A 22,155-nucleotide genomic window follows, 5' to 3' on the forward strand; every position below is an offset into this window, starting at 1 on the left:
AGTACCAGATTGTTTCACATAGTAAGCATAGGGCAGAATAAAGCAGTGTCACAGCAACAATCCTCTTTAGATGTGGTGAAGTCCTTTTTTTTCCTTCCAAGCCACTGCTGAGTTCTGAGAGCAGTCAGATGTTCAAAAATGTACTATTATTTTTAAACATATGGCTCAGCATTTTGAAATACCACCAAATAACCTGAAATTCAACTCTGCAGTAAGGAGCTAAAAGCCTTTTTTATGAAGTGACTTAAATGAAAAGTTAGTGACTAAAAGAGCAATGCCTGCACATGAAGGGAAAGCCTTTATCAAATCAGAGAACACATTCTACTTTTTTGCCTTTTTAGAATTAAAAAAAAAACCAACTTAGTTTGACATGGTTTTGTATGGAATAGACTACATGAATTAGAATGGACACATATAAATTGTTTTCTCTTTGCCGTGATCTCCTGCAGCACATTGTGGATATTAAACTATGGCATTTTAGCTAGATTAAAAATATAGCAATAAAATAAATAATTATCTGTATATACCAGTAAAGTTTTTCCTGAGGTTCCAGGCTTATGTTTATTAAAGATGTTGTAGCAATTGATCATTAAATACACTGTTTCAAACTGTAATTGTATTTTATTGTCCTGGCTGAAGATGAAATTACTGTTCAATCTCTTTCTTCCCTATTAAGATCATGTCTCCATTGGAGGGCTTGGGGATAGCTTTTATGAATATCTGCTCAAGGCATGGCTGATGTCAGACAAGACAGATGAAGATGGCAAGAAAATGTATTATGATGCTGTTCAGGTAAATAAGACATTTAAATCTTCCTTTCTATAATAATCTAATATATAGTAATCTTAAAGAGATAGGCTGTGAAGACTATGAGAGATTTATGTATTTGCTACCACAGGGTGTTTTTTCAAAGAATTAGTTTCTGTTTTAAAAAAGACTTATTCAAATAGAAGTGCTAGAGAAATACAGATACTGTGGGAAAGGGGTGAATTTTGAAGTATAACTATTATTTTTGTTTTACTGCAGTATAGTCATTTGTCTCTGGAGGAGAGAACTATAAAAGAAGCAACAAAAAATGCATCTGCAAGTAGCTCTCAGACAGACATTCAACTCTTTTCCCTGAATCTTTTCTAAATATATATTAATCTTGTCCTTTTCCTTTATGTCCAGGAGGGAGTTCCTCTCTTGTGTTCAATTCTCTCATGTGTTTCAGCCATAAAAAGTGTTTTGACTATGGTCCACACATGGATCTATGTGTTACGATAGATAATTAGAAATTAAAATAGGGGTGTCATTTCACAATGACTTTTTGGTACAAGAGCATATATTTGTCAGCTTCTGCAAAACAGCCCAATCAGACACAAGAGAAAGTTTTATAAACTCAGAATTGTTCATATTTGCATTTCTATAGGCTATTCTATTTATGATCCTGCTAGTCTGCACTTTGCTTTGTTATTTATGGTATTTCCTTAATGTGCTTTTTTGGGAGAAAAAACGGAATTGTGACACCAGATTGAGACTTGTGAAGTATTCAGTTTAAATGCTTTAAAGGCTTTCCTTCCAATCCTGGGCAAATTACCTATTTTCTCAGTTCTTTGCTTTCATATATATAGATATACTTTTAAAAAGAGGATAATATAACTTCTTTTTTCCCTATCCTTTCATCTGTTTTGACTGGAAGCGTCTAGGGCCAGGACTTTTATCTCTTATTAACTGTGTGTATCTACAGTGCCTCTATAGACAAGGCTTTGAGATGCTAAGCAATATCTGCTTATTCTTTCATCTGTCTGGAAACACACTGTCCCTAGGGAGGTCATAAGTCTCCTTTTACTTCCCATACACAAAAACTAGTAGCATTAAAAAACTACAACCATGGTTGCTTATTGCAACCATTTTTTTTTCATTAGACAGGAAAGTCAGTGTGAAGATCTGAGGGAGGGTGTGATCTCTGGTGGTTGTAAATGTGACAACCAAGTGTCCTCTGCTAAGGAAATCTTGCCTTTAATTTTGTAAGTGCAGATTTGGATGCAGGCAGCCTCATCTTCACTGCTAGCATGGCTTCAACTTCAGAGCAAAAGGTGGATCTTAAATTAGGTTTAAGTGCATTTGAGGCTATAACATAAGAACAGTGCTAGTGCTGTCGTAATAGCTCAGACATTGGGTTGGCAGCCAGAGAGAACAAAGTGTGTGAAATTATCAATTCATCTTGCTCACAGAAGACATTTTGAAGCACCTCAAAGCTGCTTCTAGCATTTTACTTCCTCTGGTATAAAAACATCAGTTTTTAATTGAGGTCCCAGCAGGGAGCAGAAGTGGTGACAGCCCCCACTTTACAGGACCAGTTCTCCCTGCTCAGGTTTCAGCTGGAGGAGCAGAATTGCCTGTTCAGCAGCATCACTGAATATGACAATATCAGCAGGGTCTCAGCTCTGCTGTATATAACTGTATTTAAAGTACCTATTTTCTTAATACTTTTTAGCAGTACTAGCTCAGAAACAGTCTGAGCATCATGTCTGACCAGACTGTTAGAGTTTGAGAGGACCTGACTAAAACCAGGTTTCCTTGTGCTGCTGGCTGTTGCTATTTCCATTGTTTTCTGATTGCCTGTTTTCTGTACAGAGGTACATCTGTTCCAAAGCTGTAAGTGCTCATGCAGCATTAGGAGTTGCAGCTAGATGTTGCAAAGTGCTTGTTCAGAAAGCAGCAGCAAAGTTTCAGCTTCACAGAAGCTGCGAGATGATTAGTCCCCACTGAGATTCCAAGTTCTTCATTGGAGTAACTATCCTGATTTGAAATCCATCCTGGTACTGACTTCATTGCTATCGATCCATTACTTTCCTAAATTAAAGCTGATTTAGGTGTCTGCTCAAGCTGCAGTCTTTCTTTACAACTAAGGCTTGCCGGGTTTGGGCATTCTGAGTCTGCTTGGTATTTTCTTAGAGAAAATACGCTCTCAGAATCTTTTTAAGACTCTGCCAAAGAGAGCAGCATGATTATTCCTGGCCATTCAGTCCAGCACATACCCACCAGATTCTGAAACAGTGGTGTGAAGGCTTGATGCCTAATTCAATATCTTCTGCTATCCAGAAACCACAAATGAAAATATATGGTGAGTTATGTAGTTCACTGTGAAAAGCTGGAATCTATTTAGATGGAGCTTAGGGGTTATTTTTCATAATTGCTCTGTAAATCATATTAAAAAAAAAAAAAAAGGAATGCTTTCCATCAAAATTTTTGTATCACCTATAGATTATATAATGGCTTAGGTTAAAAGCAATAACTAAGATGTCAGACTAGATTTAAAAACTGCTTCTGCTTGCCACAAAAATGCATATATGGCTGAAGCCATTTAAAGAGATTATTTGTAATGGGAAAAAGGACCAAGATAGTCTTGTTTTGAATACCAGAGCATAGTATGAATGTATGAGGCCATCAGAGGGATTCATAAACTGTAGAATTCACACAAAAAGACAAGTGAATGTATTTTTAATGTAAGTTATTTTTTTCTCTTTTGAAAAGTAATACAAATAATGTCCTGTTTCACATAATACATGAAATAAGAGATCTTTCTTAACTGGTTTCAATGGATAGCATGTGACATTTAGTTACAGAACAAATATGTATTCAGCTTTTAGCTATATTTTGAAGAAATGACAGCCAATAGAATAATCCATCAGTCTTTGCAAGTATCCAGGACAGAAATCATCTCACTCTTCTCAGTTAACAAGCTGACCTCCGAGACACAATTGAGTAGGTTTATAAGATAATTTAGAGCAAAAATGGTCCTTGTGGGTTCACTTATATCTAGCAACAACAGTGTCACAAGGAGCTGCATCAAATCCTTCCCTCTTAAATGTGTCAGCTCTCATTTTCTAAGCTGAAGGGCAATTTTCCCTCTATTCCTGTAAATAGGTTGTCTCACACTTGATGTCTGATGGTCAGGTATCTTTTCCAGATTTTCCCATTACATTTATTCATGGACATTTCTGCAGTTTTTCTGTATCTTACATATGTATTTATTCTCTCTTTCTGACTCTGCCTTCATCGCTTTCTCAGTGTAGTTCTAGAGAAGTGACATATCTAGAGACTGTAAAGAGAATGGTAACTCACCCCAGAAGAACTTCACAGGAAAAGGGGAAGTCCTCACCAGCACTTCCCAAGCAGCTCAGTTCAGTGCAGCCCTTGGTGGCCCTGTGGTTTCAGTGAGGCAAAGCAGCTGCTTTCTGCAGTTTTACCTTGAGTCAGGGTAGCTAGCTCACTTTTAGACATTTAGATTTTTTATTATTTCTTAATGGGTAACAACTGCTCAGATGATCCTGACAAGAAAACAAGTAATTTCTGCAGAACATAGCACATGGAAATGGAAACAATGGAAATGGCCAAAAGAGAAACATGTGTTGTGAAGCAGTGCCACGGCCCCTCTGCCAGATTTCAACACCATTTCAGAAATTGCTGCTAGGCTGGGTTGCACAATTAAGCAATCCTGTCAATGCAGTAAACTTCTGTCAAAAGAGGAAAAGTAATTTCTGGCCTCAGGATTCAGACAGAAATACAGAGAATTACTTTTTGAGAGTGTTTAATGTTTTTTTGGCACATTGCTAACTTTGGCAGTGCGAAAACTGAGTATATATCAAAGCTAGTCTCCAAAGGTAGTGATTGGGGGATTTTGGCTGTATTTAACTGTCAGAATTAAGTAGTGAATATTTTTCAGAACTTCTGATTTCAGCCTTTCAGAAAAATAAAAAAAAATCATGGAGTCTCTTTTCTCCTTGAAAGGAGAGGGAAAATGAAGTGTTGTTAAGCAAACTGAAAATGTGATATTGGCAGACAGGCATTTTTCATCTCTGGAGTTTCGTGAGGATATGTTTAACTGAGGTGACAGTCTGGTGGCTCATATGCAGTCTCCATTTAGCTGCTTGAAGTGGTTTGCTGTGTGATCATAGTGGGCTTAAAAACTACATAACTGATGTGGACAATGAGAGAACTACAACAACTCAAATATAATGGTTTGTCATACTGGGTAAAGTTAAAAGTGATTAATGACTTGAATATTCAATACTTGAGCACTTGTTGGCATTGAAGAAAATACAGAAATAGGGCAGGCAGGATGCTGCAATAGCAGCCCATCTTAGAATGAAACAGTTGGTAACCAGCATTCCCACTGCATACTTTGTTTTGAGGGGTTTTTTTGGTGTAGGAGGTGGGAGGCAACTTAACTGAATGTAACTTAAATGTGCTAAAATCAATAAACAGGCAGTTTTGTTAGCTGTCATGTTTAAAATACTTATCACCCAGCTGCACTGGTGTTGTGCACATAGAGATAGTATGGCTGCATTATGTAGGAACACAAGATTCATTACACCGAGCAGACGAGAATGTCCAGAGGACTCACTGCTTCTTGTTATTCTCTTCACAGTGATTTGCCTCCAGCACAAGCTTTCAGACTCTTTACAAATGCTTACACAAAGCATCAAGGCTAAAGACAGGCTTCTGCAGATTTTTTAATTGATAGTGATTTACTGATAACTGGACAATGTCTTAAGTTTTGGACCAGATAAAGTATTTATTTAAATTTGTGCTTATTTATGGACTGTCAGGAGAAGCAGCAAGCTTTAATGTTGTTAGAAGTCTTTAAGGAGGATTTTAACTAGAAAAGTCTAAAGAGCAATTGTATGGGTTTTGCTCATGGCTTTGCTATTTTCAGAGCAGCCATGTCCTTACTAGTCATGCTATTTTCCCTTCCCTTTTCTGATAACAAAAAAAAAACTTGTCAGAATCAACAGATATCTGGAGTATTCAGTACATGCATAATGTAACATTTTGAGAGTGACTTGATTTGATTCATGCCAGACCATTATTACTGTTTTAAAATAGGAATAAATTTATCCTTCTGGTAAGACCCAACATTTAATACATTTAATGCTAGAGCATTGGTGTTCTGAGAGACACTAATAGATTTATAGAGTGAGAAAAATAATGATTTTCAAACAAAAGTAAACAGTTTTTCCCTAGAACTTAATCATCTTTTTAGTGATCAAATGAATAGGTATCACAGTAGTTAAATGATTTCCAATGATTCCCCTTTAAAAACTTACTTACCTCCATTATAAGCACTCATATTTCATTGCACATGTAAGTTTGGCTACCTAACATGTCTAAAGTCCAAAAGAAGTAAGTTCTTTGGTGCTTTTAAAATGTTTCTTATATTTTGTGTATAACTAAATGAAAATTCTTCTGTGGTCAGGTTTCAGTTCTGATTTTTAAAGCTCAGTTTAATAAGCAGTGAGGACCTCAGCATACAACACTACTTTTCTTTGGCAGAAGTATTTAAATTTGTAAATTTGTAAAAAGGACTTGAACTTCCTATTCCATCAATAAACTTTTTGTAATTAACTCACTGGAATTTGCAATAAAGGATAAATTTGATTAATTGCAAATGTTGAGAAAGAAAAGTATCTATTGCATTCGATCAACTAAACAGAGAAAATGTAAGGGAAGTAAAAAAGTAACAAGAAAGCAGACAATTTACTTAGAAACTCACAGAATGTAAACCCACAGTAATCCAGCTGCTCGGTGCTGTTTCAAAGCAATAAAATGTACTGGTGCAAGCTGTAAATATTAAAATAAATAAGTAAGCAATTGACATTATATATCTTTGAATTATTGGAAATAACACATGGTAGAATTCTCTTTCATCCTCACAGTTGCTTCAAATGATCAAAATACTGTTTATGAAAATTCCTAGGGGAAGAAAAATATATTAAAAGTTTGAACAGAGATAATTTATAGTGCTTTGTTATGAAGACGCCTGCAGTGCTGTAATTATCCACAAAACAGACATTATAAACCCTTGAAACTTAGAATCATATTTTTGAAGTTTCAAATTTATTTAGGTATGAAATATAGAACTGTATTGCTGGGCAGTTTTATCTCCAGCTACAGTGACATCTTGAGGCAGGAAATGAAACCACCTGAATTTTGTTAAAACAGCAGTAATCATTGAAATTCACTAATCATAATTAAGAAGATATTGTAAAAGGAGAGGTAAAATGCCTAAGAGCTAGAGGTAGCAGAGCTGTGGGGTCGCATTGCTGTTTGAGGTTTGTCATTTGTTAGCTCTGCCAGCAGAGTTAACTCTTCTGTGGCACATGTCTATTTAGAAATTGAGCAGCCTAGAGGAGCAATCATTTTTCCTAAGAAGCCTCCACCTGTGCTCTGCAGGCTCTCAGTTAATGTTTTTGTTACCTGTCAGTGTAATCCAGTGTAAAGAGAGAACGCCTGTAAAAATAAGCTTATTGATTAGTTTTTATGTCATTGAACAGAGAGATGATTCAGTTCTGGGTCTTCTGTGTTTCCCTATAAATAATACATTCTATGTAACTCAAAGGGTAAATGAAGGACTTTGCAACCACAAAATCAAGTCAGGGATGGATTGAAGGGGGTGATAAAGACATAATTTAAGATGTGTGAAAAGCTTGAAGACATGAAGAACTGAATGGTTATTTATTAGAGTCCAATTCTGCTTAATTTTGCAAGGGTAAGAATTGGCAGTATAATGTATAGGTTAAGGAACAGGCTGATAAGGAGAGAACACAAAACATATTGCCTTAACAATGAGGGCAGAAGGGGGAGGAATTCAGGTTGGGAAAAACTGAAGAGTTTCTCCTTTATGCTGTCAATAACAGATATTACACAAATGTGCAATTTGCAGTTGTGTAGTTGAAACCATTCCTAATGTCTCATTCACTGTGACAGATAGGCAAGGGCATAATTTTAACATGCAAACTCGTGAAAAAGATGCTAGTAGTAATGCAAGGAGCACTTGAGTCACAATTCAAACTGTAAAAAGAACTGTTAGTGTTTCTAATTGAGTGCACAAGCATTTATACAGTTGTTGCATTGAAGGAATAATTTCCCACAAGATGGAGAAAAAAGTAATTTGGCTGAAGGCTTTACTGCAGTGAGGTCTGTAAGCAGAGCCTTAGGTAAAAGCTTAAAAAGAAAAATTGCCAGGAACTGTATTAGCTGTAAAAAGTTACTCTGGCTCTAAGAGCTTATGGGTACATGACATACTGTATACCATACCAGCTTTACATGTAGTAAATGTATTTCTTTAGACATTCTGCATGGAATGTTTATTTACCTTAAGTTTCCCACTCCTTTTTTGTCCCCTGCAGCCTCAAATCAGGTTGTCTCAATTTTTGTTGTTTTTTTCACTCCCAGGTACCATCTGCTATTGCTCCCTTTGGTAACATATATTTTTAGCTACCTTTCACTTGCCTAGAGCTTGAAAGCTTCCAGGAATGAAGCATCCACAACTTCTCTGGGCTACAAGTTCCAGTGCCTCACCACTCTAACAGGAGATAACTTTTCTTTGATATCTCATCTAAATCTTTCAGTTTGAAGCTATTCCCCCTTGTGCTGTCACTACATGCCCTTGTAAAAAGTCCTTCTCCATCTTTCCTGTAGACTCCCTTTGGGTACTGGAAGGCTGCTGTTAGGTCATCCTGAAGCTTCCTCTTCTCCAAGCTGAACAATCCCAATTCTGTCAGCCTTCCTCATAGGAGAGGTGCTCAATCCTTCCACTTGATCTGCAAACAGTGCAGGAAGGAATTATTTGTAGATGGGGAGCAAGTTGAAATAGACCTGCAATTCCAATAAATGTGTCTCTTGAAGTGAGTACATAATTATATCAAAATAAAAATAAGTTTATTTTAAGTAGGAAATCCAGAATCAATTGTACCAGACAGATCTTTTCACTTGGGTGGCTCTTTGTCACCACACTACATATATTCTCCTTTTATGATAACTTGTTTTACTGACTTGATTTCCCTGCCAGAACTGCACCCAAAGCACTGCAGATAGCAAGTAGCATTCCCCTATGGGAACATAGCCCTTCCTTCCTATCCTGCTCTTAAACTTCAGATTTCATGTCTGGGTAAAAATGCATCATGACCTAGCATGGTCTTAACAAAGACAGACGCACTGGTACAGGTATTATCTAGCACTCAGGGACCCAGGATGCTACAAAGCATGATAAAGCATCTGAGTGTCTGTAATATATCTAATAACTACCTCATAAAAACAGCTTTAAATAAGATGGTTACATAATAAAATAGCTTTTAATAGACATATGTACTAGTTCTTAATAGGCCCCATTTATAAAACAGAGATGATTTGCTTTACTAAACATGAATACTTAAATTGGAAATATATTTTTATTTTGTGACATTCTTGGTATCAATCAACATCAGTTTGTTAGTTTCTTAACACGAGTTTGTTAAAATAATTTAAAAACTCTTGGAAGTCATCCTCTTTCAGCCTGAACTTTAATCTTGAGCCAAAAGAGAGGAAAAAAATTATCAACACAAATTGGTATCACAAAATCCATTTTTATACTACAAGAGTCAACTCTGGTCTAGTTAATATCGTTCAGAAATGCATCATTGCTATTATGTCAATCAGTTACATTAATATTTCATTCTGGTTTTCAGTCATTACTTTAAAAAAAGGCAACATAGGTAAATTTAGTTATCAATCTATTTTTATAGTTGCTTACTTTTTAAATAAAATTCTGACCCAACAGCTAAGTGACCAGTAGAGTTATTGCCTATTTTTAGAACAGTTATTTTGGTGAGATGGAAAGATACCATGCTGAAAGGTTAAATGTAGGTAGCTTGTTGTTAGAATGCCCAAATAGGTCTGAAAGCTATTTCCTGCAAAATTATTGTGTGTTTTCTCACCTTTCCCCTTTCACATCTAATTCCTCTTTTTATAGGTTAAATTTTGCAGGATTTTTTAAAAGCTGAATTTGTTTAAAGCACAGGAATTTACATTATTTACTTCTGGTTTAAAATTTAGGTATGTTTTCCAGTAGGTACCTAGTAGTAAAAGCATGCAATCAAGGTGGAAACAAGGGGTAAAGGAATTTTCTGAGCTAATAGTGGCTCTGGATCTGGGCAGAAAACATCCTTACTAAGTGCTTTGCACTGATATTACTGAAAAACAAAGTATAGTTTTCAATGTGATGTTCTTGGCAGAAAAAAAACAGTATGTAAAATCTGCAATTATTCTGCTTATGCTTCTAATTTAGAGAGGGTTTTTCATGCCTATAGAAACAACCTTTACAAATGCTTAAATGGGGAGAACTACAATCACTGCTTTCTCTTTAGAAAACCTTGGCTTTTTTGTTAGTAGTTGTCTGTAGTAATATTTTTAATGGTTTTTCTCCTGTATAATGCATGTTGAGTACTGTTTCTGGATCTTATGATTTCAACAGAACAGCCAGAGCACTAATAGATAGCTGAATGTATGACAGAGTTATCTCCTCTCCATTACTTTTTTTGAGAGTACTATCTTACTTTCTTTGTGGGCTTCTAATTAATGGGCTCTTTTGCATCTCCTCTATTGTTTTAATTCTGTTCCTCCCACAATGGCAGGTTGCCTTCCTGGATTTTGTAATTAGTGACCATACATTGCTAACATCATCAACTTCCAGATCCCACTAGATTTGTGTCTTTTTATTCTGCTTAGGGCTTTTTTCCAGAGATCTCCATGAGACCCTGCTCTTGATAGATAAGTGGAGGATTTCAGTTTGAGAGGGGAAGCCCATTGGACTTTGGGAATGCTGTCTAGACTCAGAGGCCTAACATCATTCACTGCACACACTGAGCCATGTGTTTTGAATATGACTTATGACTGCATATAATTTACATTAAATTATATCAATAGCCACCTCCTTTAAGTCAGAATTAAAATGAGAAATACAGAAGCTGAAGTGATGGCTTAATAACTATTGAAAGTTAAATTACTATTAAAAGCTAAATTACCTGAAACTGCTCAATGTAAAAGGGGGAAAAAATAAAATACTTCAAAATTTGAAGTGTATTTTGTAGGTGTTTCCAACATTTTTATAAAACGTACTCTGTAAATTGCTTGAAGTTGAAGGAAAATTAGTCATTGTTACTGATATATGTTCATTTGCCTTGCTTTGGCTGTACTTTGAAGTTAGGCTGGCTTCTATTATCCATTGCACTTTATAAGCAAAAGCAATAGAGAGCAAAACCAGCCAACATACAAGACAGCTTTGTCCTTTGCACTTTACCAAATGGGCCTTTGGTTTGAGATCGTGTCCTGCTGCAGGCCATAGAGACCCACCTCATCCGAAAGTCGAGCGGGGGCCTGACGTACATCGCCGAGTGGAAGGGCGGATTGCTGGAACACAAAATGGGACACCTCACTTGTTTTGCTGGAGGCATGTTTGCTCTGGGAGCAGACGGAGCCCCCAGTGACAAGACAGGCCATCACATCGAGCTGGGTGCCGAAATTGCCAGGACTTGCCATGAATCCTATGACCGTACGCGTGAGTACCGTATTGCAGAGTTTGGCTGCACGGCGTGCCTTCATGAAGGCAGCCACTGGTGGTTTTGCATAAAGCTGAATGAAAATTGTAGCACACTGAGAAGTGTTCATCCCTTCTGAGCAAATGCTGCCTTGCTTTAAGAGTAACTTTTAAAATGGCTGCTCTGTTTTATAAATAATTTCTGTGTACCTGAAGCATATCTCCTCGCTGTAGTAATAGACATGACAGTTACATAACAGGAATTAACAAGCTTCTTTCACTATGCCAGCTTATACAAGTAAGAGAGGGACTGTGTTCATTTATGCATCAATATAGGTATTACTTACGTTTTATGCACAAAATAATATTTTATACTTAGTTCTGTTGATACAATAGAATAGTTCTGCAAACAATAGAATTGCACAAAGAAATAACCCTGGCAGCATTTTAGGTCCCAGAGTGTATTTTCCAGTTTGATATAGAAAAGTAAATATCCTCATCTTTTAGGCAAAATTTCACTTGTTGCTAGTTACATGAAGTCTTCCAGAATGCAAATGTTAGCACTGATGTTCAAACTGTAACTGCCATTTAAGGCATTGGTGAAGAACAGCTCTCTCCTACTCCAAAATATTTATAAAATATTAAAAACACAAGGAGCTGCAGTATCTTTCATAAATTATATCATTTTGGGTAACCTGGCTTTGTGCCATAAAAGCCTAGCTTTATTTGGTAAATTGTGGAGTTTGATTTGGTTACATAATTTGTAACCTTTTTTAATGCTTTTATTTTAGTCTGTGCTTTTTTTATTGGCTAGGAATGAAACTGGGACCAGAAGCCTTCAGATTTGATGGTGGTGTTGAAGCCATTGCTACAAGACAAAATGAAAAATACTACATCCTACGACCAGAAGTCATAGAGACCTACATGTACATGTGGCGCCTCACTCACGATCCAAAGTACAGGGAGTGGGGATGGGAAGCTGTTGAGGTAATGCTCTATTGGACTTTTTTGTTCTTAAGTCCTAGTAATATTGTTAACTGAGCTATTGAATGATACCTGGACACTGTTCAGCAGTTGGAAGCTGAAGATTTATTTTAAATCAGGGCTATCAATTCAGATTTCCAGTAATTCATTTGCCAAATAGATGACATTTTGACAAAACCAAAAGCTGCTGATATTGTATAATAGAAACGTACCTTGTGATTTCTCCTTCTTAAATACTTCTAGGATTAGAGGTCACATTTGGATGCACTGTCCAAGATGTTGAGTGTTGCTGCACATGAATGAAAAGTGCATACATGTGTCAGATTTGGGCCTTGGATATGGAAATAAGTTTTATGACATGTATTTTCAGTAATAATATGAAGGTGATTTTAATTAAAGTGACAAAGGCCAGGATGAAGGACTAGATAGTACCAAATAAAACCATGTTACTTTTGAGAAGCATAAGTTATATGGACAAAACTTCCTAACTTGCAGCAATCTCTTCTAGATTTGAATTTTTTTTTTGTCCCACTGGCCTTTGAGCTTCAAGCAGTCATGCTGAACCTAGCTATTTGTGTTTGTCTAGCACAAGCCTTCCAAAAGGGCAGCTAGTCTGCACTGCAAAAAATGGACTTGCCAAATCCATTGTTTCCCTTATTTCAGCAGTTAATCACTCTTACTCTAAAGGTTTGAGAGCCTTTTAGATTTACTATGTTTCATCCTCCAGGTATGGGTCCTTATTACACTTCTCTGCAGTTCAATATTGTCCTTGCTAAATTAGCTGATACCTGATAGGAAATACAGCAAGCTGAAGAACATTGTTTTTCTGGCTCTGTGTACTTAACAAAAATGAAAAAAAATCAAAACTCTGCAGTATTTTGTTCACAGTGACCTCTCTTGTACAAAGATATTGCTTTCCAGGATTTCAAAAATATCCTGTTTGTCAGTTTACCCAATACCTTTTGCTTCTAGAAGTGTATGATTACAATCTTCTTGGAGGGGTTTACACCACTAGTTATAAAAGATTGCTCTACTCCAAGGGTAGAACATGTAGACTTGTGTCCTACAATTTCTCATCCATAAGGGACCCTGCTAGAGAGCTGTTACTGGGTTATGACCCCATAAACCCAACTCCCTCCACAGCAACCAAGATCTGTAAATGTATTCAGTATTCACTGTGTAGATATTGATCATATCAGAAATGTTGTGCAAATCCTGTTGAGTATTGTGGAAAAAAGGGTTATTTCAAGTCTGGTAATTAGATATCCTTCAGGAATTAAATTTAAGGCAAAATCTGATTTCCAAAAAAGAATAGTGGTATTAAGTACGCTTATACTCTCAAACTTCTTCCCTCAATATTCACATTTGTTCCATACTTGCATTGAGCACTGTATTCAGCTAGGTAGAGAGCAGTTATTTAGGGCATTCATTGTATTTGCCTCCCTAAGGTATTGGCTCTGGGGGGCCCTGAAACAATATGCTTCTGAATTACTAATTCCAAAGCAATTTGGGTTTTAAAACTCTAATTTAGAGGGCTGTTCCCTTAACTTTTCTTCTTTGCTAACACCACCCATAGGCACACGTTTTACTACTGGAATCTTCCCAGGCAGATTATAATTGGCATAGTTGCAATGGCTGTTTGTGGAAGACATCCCATCAGGCTTCAGCAATGCCAACTGTTCCTTCTCCAGGAGATGTTTTTCCTGACTCATTGTTGCTACCCACACTGATAACATTGTTATAAACAATTGAAATGTTTTCCTTTTTATTATTCTTTACCCATTTGGTTCAGTTTGTTTGTGTTTCATTCAAGTTGGTACCCTTGTTTGCATCCTTCTCACTCCCCAGTGTCCCTTGTTTAACATTCTTGTGGTTATTCTCAATCTGGCTCTAACACAGCCTGTGTGGGGGAGATGCAGCTGGTCCCTTTCTGCCCAGGGCCCATCTTCCACCATCCTAACATGCAGTTGTGTGTTTTATAAAAACAAATCTTACAGCTTTCCAGAACTTAGTCAGTTGTAGATTTAAATTTTTTTTTCTTCCTATTCTCTCTTGCTGCTTATAGCCATACAATTATACCTAATACAGTATTTTTTTGTTACAGCACATAGCATGCTAGTTTACCATAACTATGTCATCAATTCTGTCCCTCTTGCTCCTTAATGTTGCCCCAAAGAGTACCTGACACATTCTGTACTCGGGGAAACACCCAGCCACTGAAGGTCATTGGTTTAATTATCGGTACCTGTTGCACAAAGGGAGATTGAAACAAGAAAAAAGAAGAAACGAACGTTCACACCATTTGGGTTTTGTCCAAAAAAAACTGTTCTTCATGTGTTTCATGTCCACTTTTAACTCATTTCTCTGACAAGAAGAATTCATTAGGTTTTTTTCCCAGTGTCCCTGTAGTAGAAAAGGAGGCTGGTTTAGAGTCATATCTTCTAAACTCTGACAAGTCTCTTAAGTCTTTCTCTAACTTTATAGACTAAAAATATGCTATAGCTCCCTCTGTTTTTTTCTTTATGAATTTGCTTTGCTGTTTTGAATCCAAGATAATTTTGTATGTCCTTCAGCAGCTGGAGAAAATGCAGTTATGACCACTAGCAATATCCACTCTTACTGAGTCAGAAAGGTTTTATCAGCTTAGCTCATGAAAGCCTCCCTCTGCATTATAAATGTGGCACATATTTTAAATTTGTATCACTTCCTTTTTTTCCCTTTATGATAGTTTGAGACTGTCAGCCAGTTTTCACTGTGCTTGATGTTTTCCATTACTGTATCATAACTGATCCTAGCCATCCTCATTTTCTGAGAACTAATTATTTAAAATGTGTTTGATTGTTTCTTCCTGCCCACCACTGCCCATATCACTGTGAACATCACTACTCTCAAACTGCAGGAAAGGGCACAAAAGCCCATCACTGCCAGAATGGCTGACAACCTAGAGCCTTTTTATCCTACTAATCCTGCAGGTGGATGTCCTGTTCCTTTAGTTAGGTGGAAAATAGCTTTGAGGGATGAGATGCTTCATATTTGCATCAAGCAGATCCCACCAACTTCCCCCATATATAGGGCAAGTTAACCCCTTAGTTTACCTCATAACAATGCCTCCAGGTACCTTTATGATGCCTCTGAACTCAAAGAATTCTCCAAGTTTGTTAGAGCATATAAATGGTAAATGCAGTTTGCTTTTATTTTACCTGGCCCTGTTTAGAATTCAGATATTTCCTTGCATAGTAGCCTATCCTTCAAGTTCTGCTTCTGCTGTGCCTTGAAAAACATCATCTTTTGTTTGACATTGAAAATCCAGACACAGATGCAGAATTTTGAATTCGTTGCAGGTTGAAGTAGACAAGAGGGAAGGAATACCAGCCAGAGGAGATTACCTCTTTAATCTTAAGTATATTTGCCGTTTAGTAAATGTTTCCAGGAAAATTAAAGAACCTAAAGACACATAAGAAAAGAAAAATAGGCTGGTATATTTTAAAATATCTCTTCTGAAGAAAAATCCCTTTTAAATATCTAATAGGCAGCTTACTCTCCAGTGAAAACTAAGGAGAGCCTGACGTGCAAGCCAAATGTGTGCACACAGCTACAGGGACTCCAGCAAAATCAAGGACATTTAGGATATCTACTCACAGCAAAACACAGATCTTAAAGAGTCTTTAGAGCAAGGGAAGGTGATGAATACTTCAGTAATTATTAGTGACACTTAGTCCCATCTGTCTTCAGAAAATACTTATTCTGCCTAGTTTAGATACATCATCTGCCTTGCGTTTTAGCTTGTGTGTTTTGAAATGCAGCATCTTTCCCTGAATAAAATCTACACATCCTGTTTCACTTCAGTGATATTTATAGTAACTTCAGAAAGGGAGGGACCAGTTATCTCCTGGCTCTCTCTTTGCAGGGGATAAAGCCCCAGGTATTTCTGCCGGAAAGTTGTTCCAATGTCTTTCAGAGAAATCTCCACAGAAAACACCTTTTTTCACAGTAGGGTGGCCCTGAGTGAATGCAGCCATCCACAATCCTTACTGTCATTTTCACTGCAAGAAGTTATTTAGGGTTAAGTAGCATTTTCTCAATTTGGTTTTGGATAGTGAATTGTTTTAAATATAATCATCTTAAATTCTCTCTACTCCTTCCTTATACTGTCTGATACCAGAGAGTTGTTGTAAAAGAGAGTAAGAAAAATTACTAGAGTAAGAATACTTGTGGCCTTGTTAAATACATAAATTATAAGGAAAAATACCTATTCATTCTTATTTTTAAATATAGTAGTGATAAGATAACCAATATTCAAATAAGGTATTGGATAGCAGTATATTTAAAGACGTTATGGCTCATATATAGGTGTATAGGTACCATGTTTCTATTGCAAACACCTAAGATAAAGAAAAGCAATAAAGTTTATTAGTGTCACTATAATTACCTTCTACAATTCCAAAATATTTTTTGCCTTTTATGTATACTCTTCATCAGCTCTTTTTTCTCCTTCATAAATATAGGACATTTGTGTGGGCAGAAAAGAAATTGTATTTTTAGGTGGCCCATGTACTCCTTTTTATTGTGAAATAGGAATCAGTCACCTGTTTTACACCTTTTAACTGAATAAAGAGTTTGGAAAATAGAGAAAAACACATTGTTATTGTTACAGCTAAATTATATTGTGTTAAGTCCTGGCTTTCTGTCTACTCCTGTGTGACAGACAAAGCTTTTTCAGAGAGGTAGCAAAGAAAAATATGACTTCTGCACAAGAGAAATTCAGTCAGAACCCAATATCAGTGGTTTCCCATTGAAAAATTAAATAATTGCAAAGAGAAGCCATACAGCTTACACAAAAATGGAGAGTTGCCTTTCCTGCCTTTCCTTTTTTTGAAGGGATTTGCAGGAGGTAAGGAAAAGACTGATCTTTAGTATGGTGTTCAATTATGTCACAATCCATTTTAAGTACCAAAACATGACCAGAAAAGATATAGGTAAGACAATTTCCAAAGGCTGAGAGACTGGGAGAGAAAGGCTATTGTTACTCCTATAAAAAGAAGAAAAAGAATGTAAGTGAAAATCCATGTCTTTAAATCCTTATACCCGTACGTCTTTCCTTCTGAAAGCTGTTTTGTATTCACTTTTTATTCATTTATTATTTTGCTTCTCTTCCTAAATATGAAATTAGACTATGTCTATGTCTTTTTTTAAAAGAGTTTTCTTTCTAGACACTTACCAAGTTTTCATCTCTTTATCAAAAGAATTGTGGCAATTGTTTTTTTTGCTAGTTTTATTGTCAAACAGAAAAACTGACCTATTATTAATTTTGTTAATCCCACTGATTTGGGTGTTCTTTTCCCTGCTCCAGGCACTGGAAAAACACTGCAGAGTAGATGGTGGCTATTCTGGCATTAGAGATGTTTATAGTAATCATGAAAGCCATGATGATGTGCAGCAAAGTTTCTTCCTTTCAGAGACACTCAAGTAAGTTAAGGAAGTTGACTTTCGTTAATGTGAAGTAATTCTGTGTATCATTGTTACAGATAAGTATTTCTCATTAGTACCCTTGACACTCTCACGTAACAAAATTTGAGTGAAATAGCAGAGCTTTTCTTAGGTGACAGGAAGCAAAATTGCCTTTTCTTTTTCCCAGTCTGTGTCAATAAACTAAATTCCCTGATTTCTGCAAATTATCTTTATTTCTGATTAAGGTACTTGGTAGATTTTGAGACATTGCATCTCCTATCTTTGATAGGATCTAATTATATGTGCCAGCACTAATGAAACAAATTGACTAGACAAAGAACAGGCTGATATTGCATACTTTTAATTTTAAAACTTTAGTAAAAGAAGAAAAAACAACTTCCTTGGAAAGCTTGCAGGGTCTGTTAAGAGAAAAAACCAAGAGCTTTCATTATCTATTATCATCTCCTAAATTTTTAATGAGATTAAAGTTTTGTCTTGATCTCTTCAGTTCTGGTTTTTTTTTTTTGCAGTGCAAGAAAAAATCAGTCATGCCATCTCAACACGAATTTTAATGCTCAAGTAAATTAATTATGAATTATTATCTATTTTCCTGAAAATCACTTCCGTGATGTGGTCTCATTTCCTGTTTTTTTTTCTTTGCCAGGTACCTGTATTTGCTGTTTTCTGAAGATGATCTTCTTCCATTTGAACACTGGGTCTTCAACACAGAGGCTCATCCTCTCCCTGTTCTTCACAAAGATGATGGAAATAAAGAAGAAAACCAGAAATAGATGAAGATTAATTTATACTTTTCTTCATTCCTTACGTTTCCAGGACTTGGGCACATGATTTGGTTTTAAATTCCTAAGTTAAATTTTTTAATCAAGTGTTTTGCAGTCTGTTTTCTTTAACAGTAAATTTTTATGAATGTACCCAATTAATTATGATAAAACCTTAATCCTATAATTCAGATTAATACCTTCTTAGAAGTGAAATAGGGTATCTTCCCAGATTCTGTTAGGCTGCAGTGTCACTTTTACCAAAAAAAGCAGAAGGTCTGCATGTTACTTGTTTCCTGTTATGCTTTTAATTTGACTGCAAAATTCTTCTCTCCTCTATGAGGAGATGTATGCTTTAAGCTGTAATATTTTGCCATGTTGCAAAAAGCCATATTGAATTAAGTATAAAGAGCTTTTTTTTTTTTTTTTTTTTTTAATGTTCTATATTAGTTTGTTTTGTGTGTCATCCAGGACAAATCTTGTGACTGTGACAGCCTCTTCTTATGCGGGTCTATCATTACGTGCTGGAGTATCTGATGTATTTCATTGTCAATGAAGTCTACCAGGGGTATTTTCATCTCATGCAGACACAACTCTGAAACTGCAGTATAAGTTGAAGTTAGATTAAACTAGTTTCTATGGATTTAGCACATTAGTTAGCAGACCTTAGTTTTTCAGGTTTTGATTAGAATATTGTAATAGAATAAATTGTTTCCTCCCTTTTCTAGGTGGTGTTATTCTTATGTCTTTAGTCAAGCTACTATGGAGTAAAATAAGGTAGTCATTTCATATTAAGAAAGGGACTATTAAGCTTTCATTTGGTTGGTTGGCAAAAAGAAAACCACTCAATTACATTTTCCTGGAAGCATAGAATTATATCAGGTACAATTAGTTTGTTTTTCTGTTACTTTTGCACCAGACTTGATGGTTAATTGTCACAAAGCAATTTGATTTTTCTATATGAATAAAGATAGACATTCAGATGCCTTGAAGAAAACCTGTCTTCTGAAAAGAAGATAAGTCATTCAGAGAGGAAGTTATCCTGCATTGAACTAAAACTTTCTGACAACACTATCTCGTCTTAAGTAACAGAAATGCAATGTGCTTAAAAAATATTCCTTAGAGGCCTGACTTACTGAGAAAGGTAACAGCTGTTTTGCTCTGTGGCATCGCCAAAGGGAAAAAGAAATGAGGCACGATTAATTCCTGTTTCTACGTGGTTTGAAGTGGTTTACATGATTTTTAAGTCTACCAGTGTTTTCATTTAGTGATGGGATGATTTCCATACATTTCAGGTAGGAAACACCTGGCTTCCCATTCTGAGAAAGAACATTATTCATTGACTGGACTGTAGTGAAACAAATCTGGTACTGAACAGTACCATTCTTGAATGGTATTTAGTAAGATAGCTCACATGTCCAGCATTGCGATTCACAGCTGAGGGAACACATTTGTTTAGGCTTTAGAGTACATTTTTCCTATGCTGATACAGGTCTGCAGTGGAGGTTTTCTTATGTAGAAGCCAAAAATAACTAATTACACTTTTATATATAACAGCTGGAAGCTGACCCATAGAGTTTGCCCTCAAGTCTGTAAAGACAGTGCTGCCTGTTGCCTCCCCTGCTGACAGAGGAGATGGCAGCTGCCACACAAGGTGCCAAAGGTGTTGGTGTAGGGGGCAAGGCAAGGATCCACTGATGCTCCAGCACAGGCTTGACAGAGCTGGGCATTCCCACACAGGAGTTATTGGGGTACCTTGGTGAGCTGGGCCACCCAGCACTTAGAGAATGGATAGAAGTGGATGTGCAGGTAAAGCCTGCCTACACAGAGCCAGGCACAGCAGCTCAAAACTTTTTGCTCCACTGTTTTTTTTATTATTTTCTATTTTTTTAAGTATGGATTCTCTCATGTCACAGCAGGTTTCTGAACCCAACCAAGCCAGGATGAGGTCTTTCTCCTCTGTTGAAAAGCAGAAATTCTGCTGCTTTTGATTCTCCAGAATTTGTACCATTGGAGGACTATACTTCACTGTATTTCTTTATAAATGTTATTTACAAGGAAGATTTTTTTTTCCCACCCCCTGAACCACCATAGCTGTGGAATAAAACCAGAATATTTCCTCTCTTTTTAACATGTAACAATAATTATTTTTTCTTAGTTACGTTTACTGGGTCACCTGCTGCTACTGCCCCCCACATGTATGTGCTACTTTAGACCTCATCTCGGTGAAATAACTACTCAGACAGAAACAGTCTTTGAGAAGTCTGTTTTCTAAGCCACTTTCTATGTGGTTTTCTTAACCAAGGTTTACTTCCCCCAGCTGTCTGTAGTGATGTTGCTGGTACTTAGCGAGCTGAAGGGAAGACTAGAGAAGCAGACAGGTCTTCTCCATGTTTCAAAAGAAGGTTCCAGTCACAGCTCAATGTGCATTGGGTCTTATGTGCTTAAATATAAGCATCACGGTTGTTTCCTTGTAAAACAGACATTTCATATGAATTTTTCTTAGCATGGGAGTTAGGATGATTTGAAAGAGCACAAATTTGATGTGGTATTGGTATTCAGGTTGTATGTACAAACTGCACTATACTGTACTTTTTGTAAAGTAATGTAAGTAGACGAGAAGATTGTACAACATGTAGATCTGCCAGCTGTAAGAAAAAAAACTTTTCATAAACTGAGAATATATAGATTTTTTTTTAATAACCCCAAAGCACCAAAGTTAGAGCAGTCGTTTTCAAACAGTCCACTGCTTATTAGATCAGTAAGATAATATGCATTTTAATTCCCATTCTCATAACTAACTTCATGGAAGTGGCTAGTGATGGTGACTTTGTGTTCCCAGTCATTCATAAGAGCAAAAGAAATTGCTTATTGTTGGGGGGAGGGGGTGGCAGGGGGGAGAAGACAGTGACATGGACACATTATCTTGGTATAAACACACTGCCCACACTTCTTCCATTTCTTTGTAGCATAATAATGCATTTAAATCAACATATGTTGAGTCCCAAGAGGTAGATCCATTTAAATGGCACCAACATTGTTTCACAGGGAAAAAAAAAATAAATTTTGATTGTTTGTGAGATAAATATTGCATATGTGTTGGTTATACACAGATTTTTGCAATGCCCAATGGCTCACTGTTTCTATGGTAACTTCATACATATCCATTTCTATTATGTATTTAAATTGGTTTTGATTTGTACATATTCCATTTAGTCTTTTCATCTTTATATAAACTGAAATTATGGAATACATAACAGATCAAGATGCTTAATTTTTAAGAACTTATATTTGTAAAAAATTTCTCTATTGTGAATAAAGTCTTTTAATATATCTGTTCAACTGGTTATGCTTTTTTATGTGTGTTTCAGAAGTAACTATAGGAATCTGTTGCACATTCTGGTTTAGCTGCTGTACTCACAAATTTTTGTCAGTACTCTGTGTACTTGTTAAGCTGCTGTTCTTAATTAATGCGAGTGTATAGAAATTCTACCACTGAAATAAGTTTCTAGGAATTTTTGTCATTAAAATACAGCATACCAGATGTATTTTGGTAGAAAATGAACCTGCTAATGAAAAGAGAGAAGCTGGAAAGTGTGAGGT

The 22,155-nt window shown here is 36.3% G+C and overlaps 1 protein-coding gene across 1 annotated transcript in view; it reads left to right on the forward strand.

Moving 5' to 3' along the window:
- MAN1A1 (mannosidase alpha class 1A member 1) overlaps window positions 1–21,885 on the forward strand; it is a 139,380-nt gene extending 117,495 nt beyond the window's left edge. The window contains exons 8-12 of the mRNA XM_021547138.3: window positions 677–792; window positions 11,143–11,362; window positions 12,156–12,328; window positions 17,676–17,791; window positions 18,438–21,885. Of these exons, the coding sequence (XP_021402813.2) occupies window positions 677–792; window positions 11,143–11,362; window positions 12,156–12,328; window positions 17,676–17,791; window positions 18,438–18,564 (752 nt within the window). The 3' untranslated portion in view covers window positions 18,565–21,885. The remainder of the gene's footprint in view (window positions 1–676; window positions 793–11,142; window positions 11,363–12,155; window positions 12,329–17,675; window positions 17,792–18,437) is intronic.
- The last annotated feature ends 270 nt before the right edge of the window (window positions 21,886–22,155 follow it).

The sequence above is a fragment of the Lonchura striata genome, chromosome 3 (genome assembly GCF_046129695.1).
Source record: "Lonchura striata isolate bLonStr1 chromosome 3, bLonStr1.mat, whole genome shotgun sequence".
In the NCBI taxonomy this organism is placed as follows: domain Eukaryota; kingdom Metazoa; phylum Chordata; class Aves; order Passeriformes; family Estrildidae; genus Lonchura; species Lonchura striata.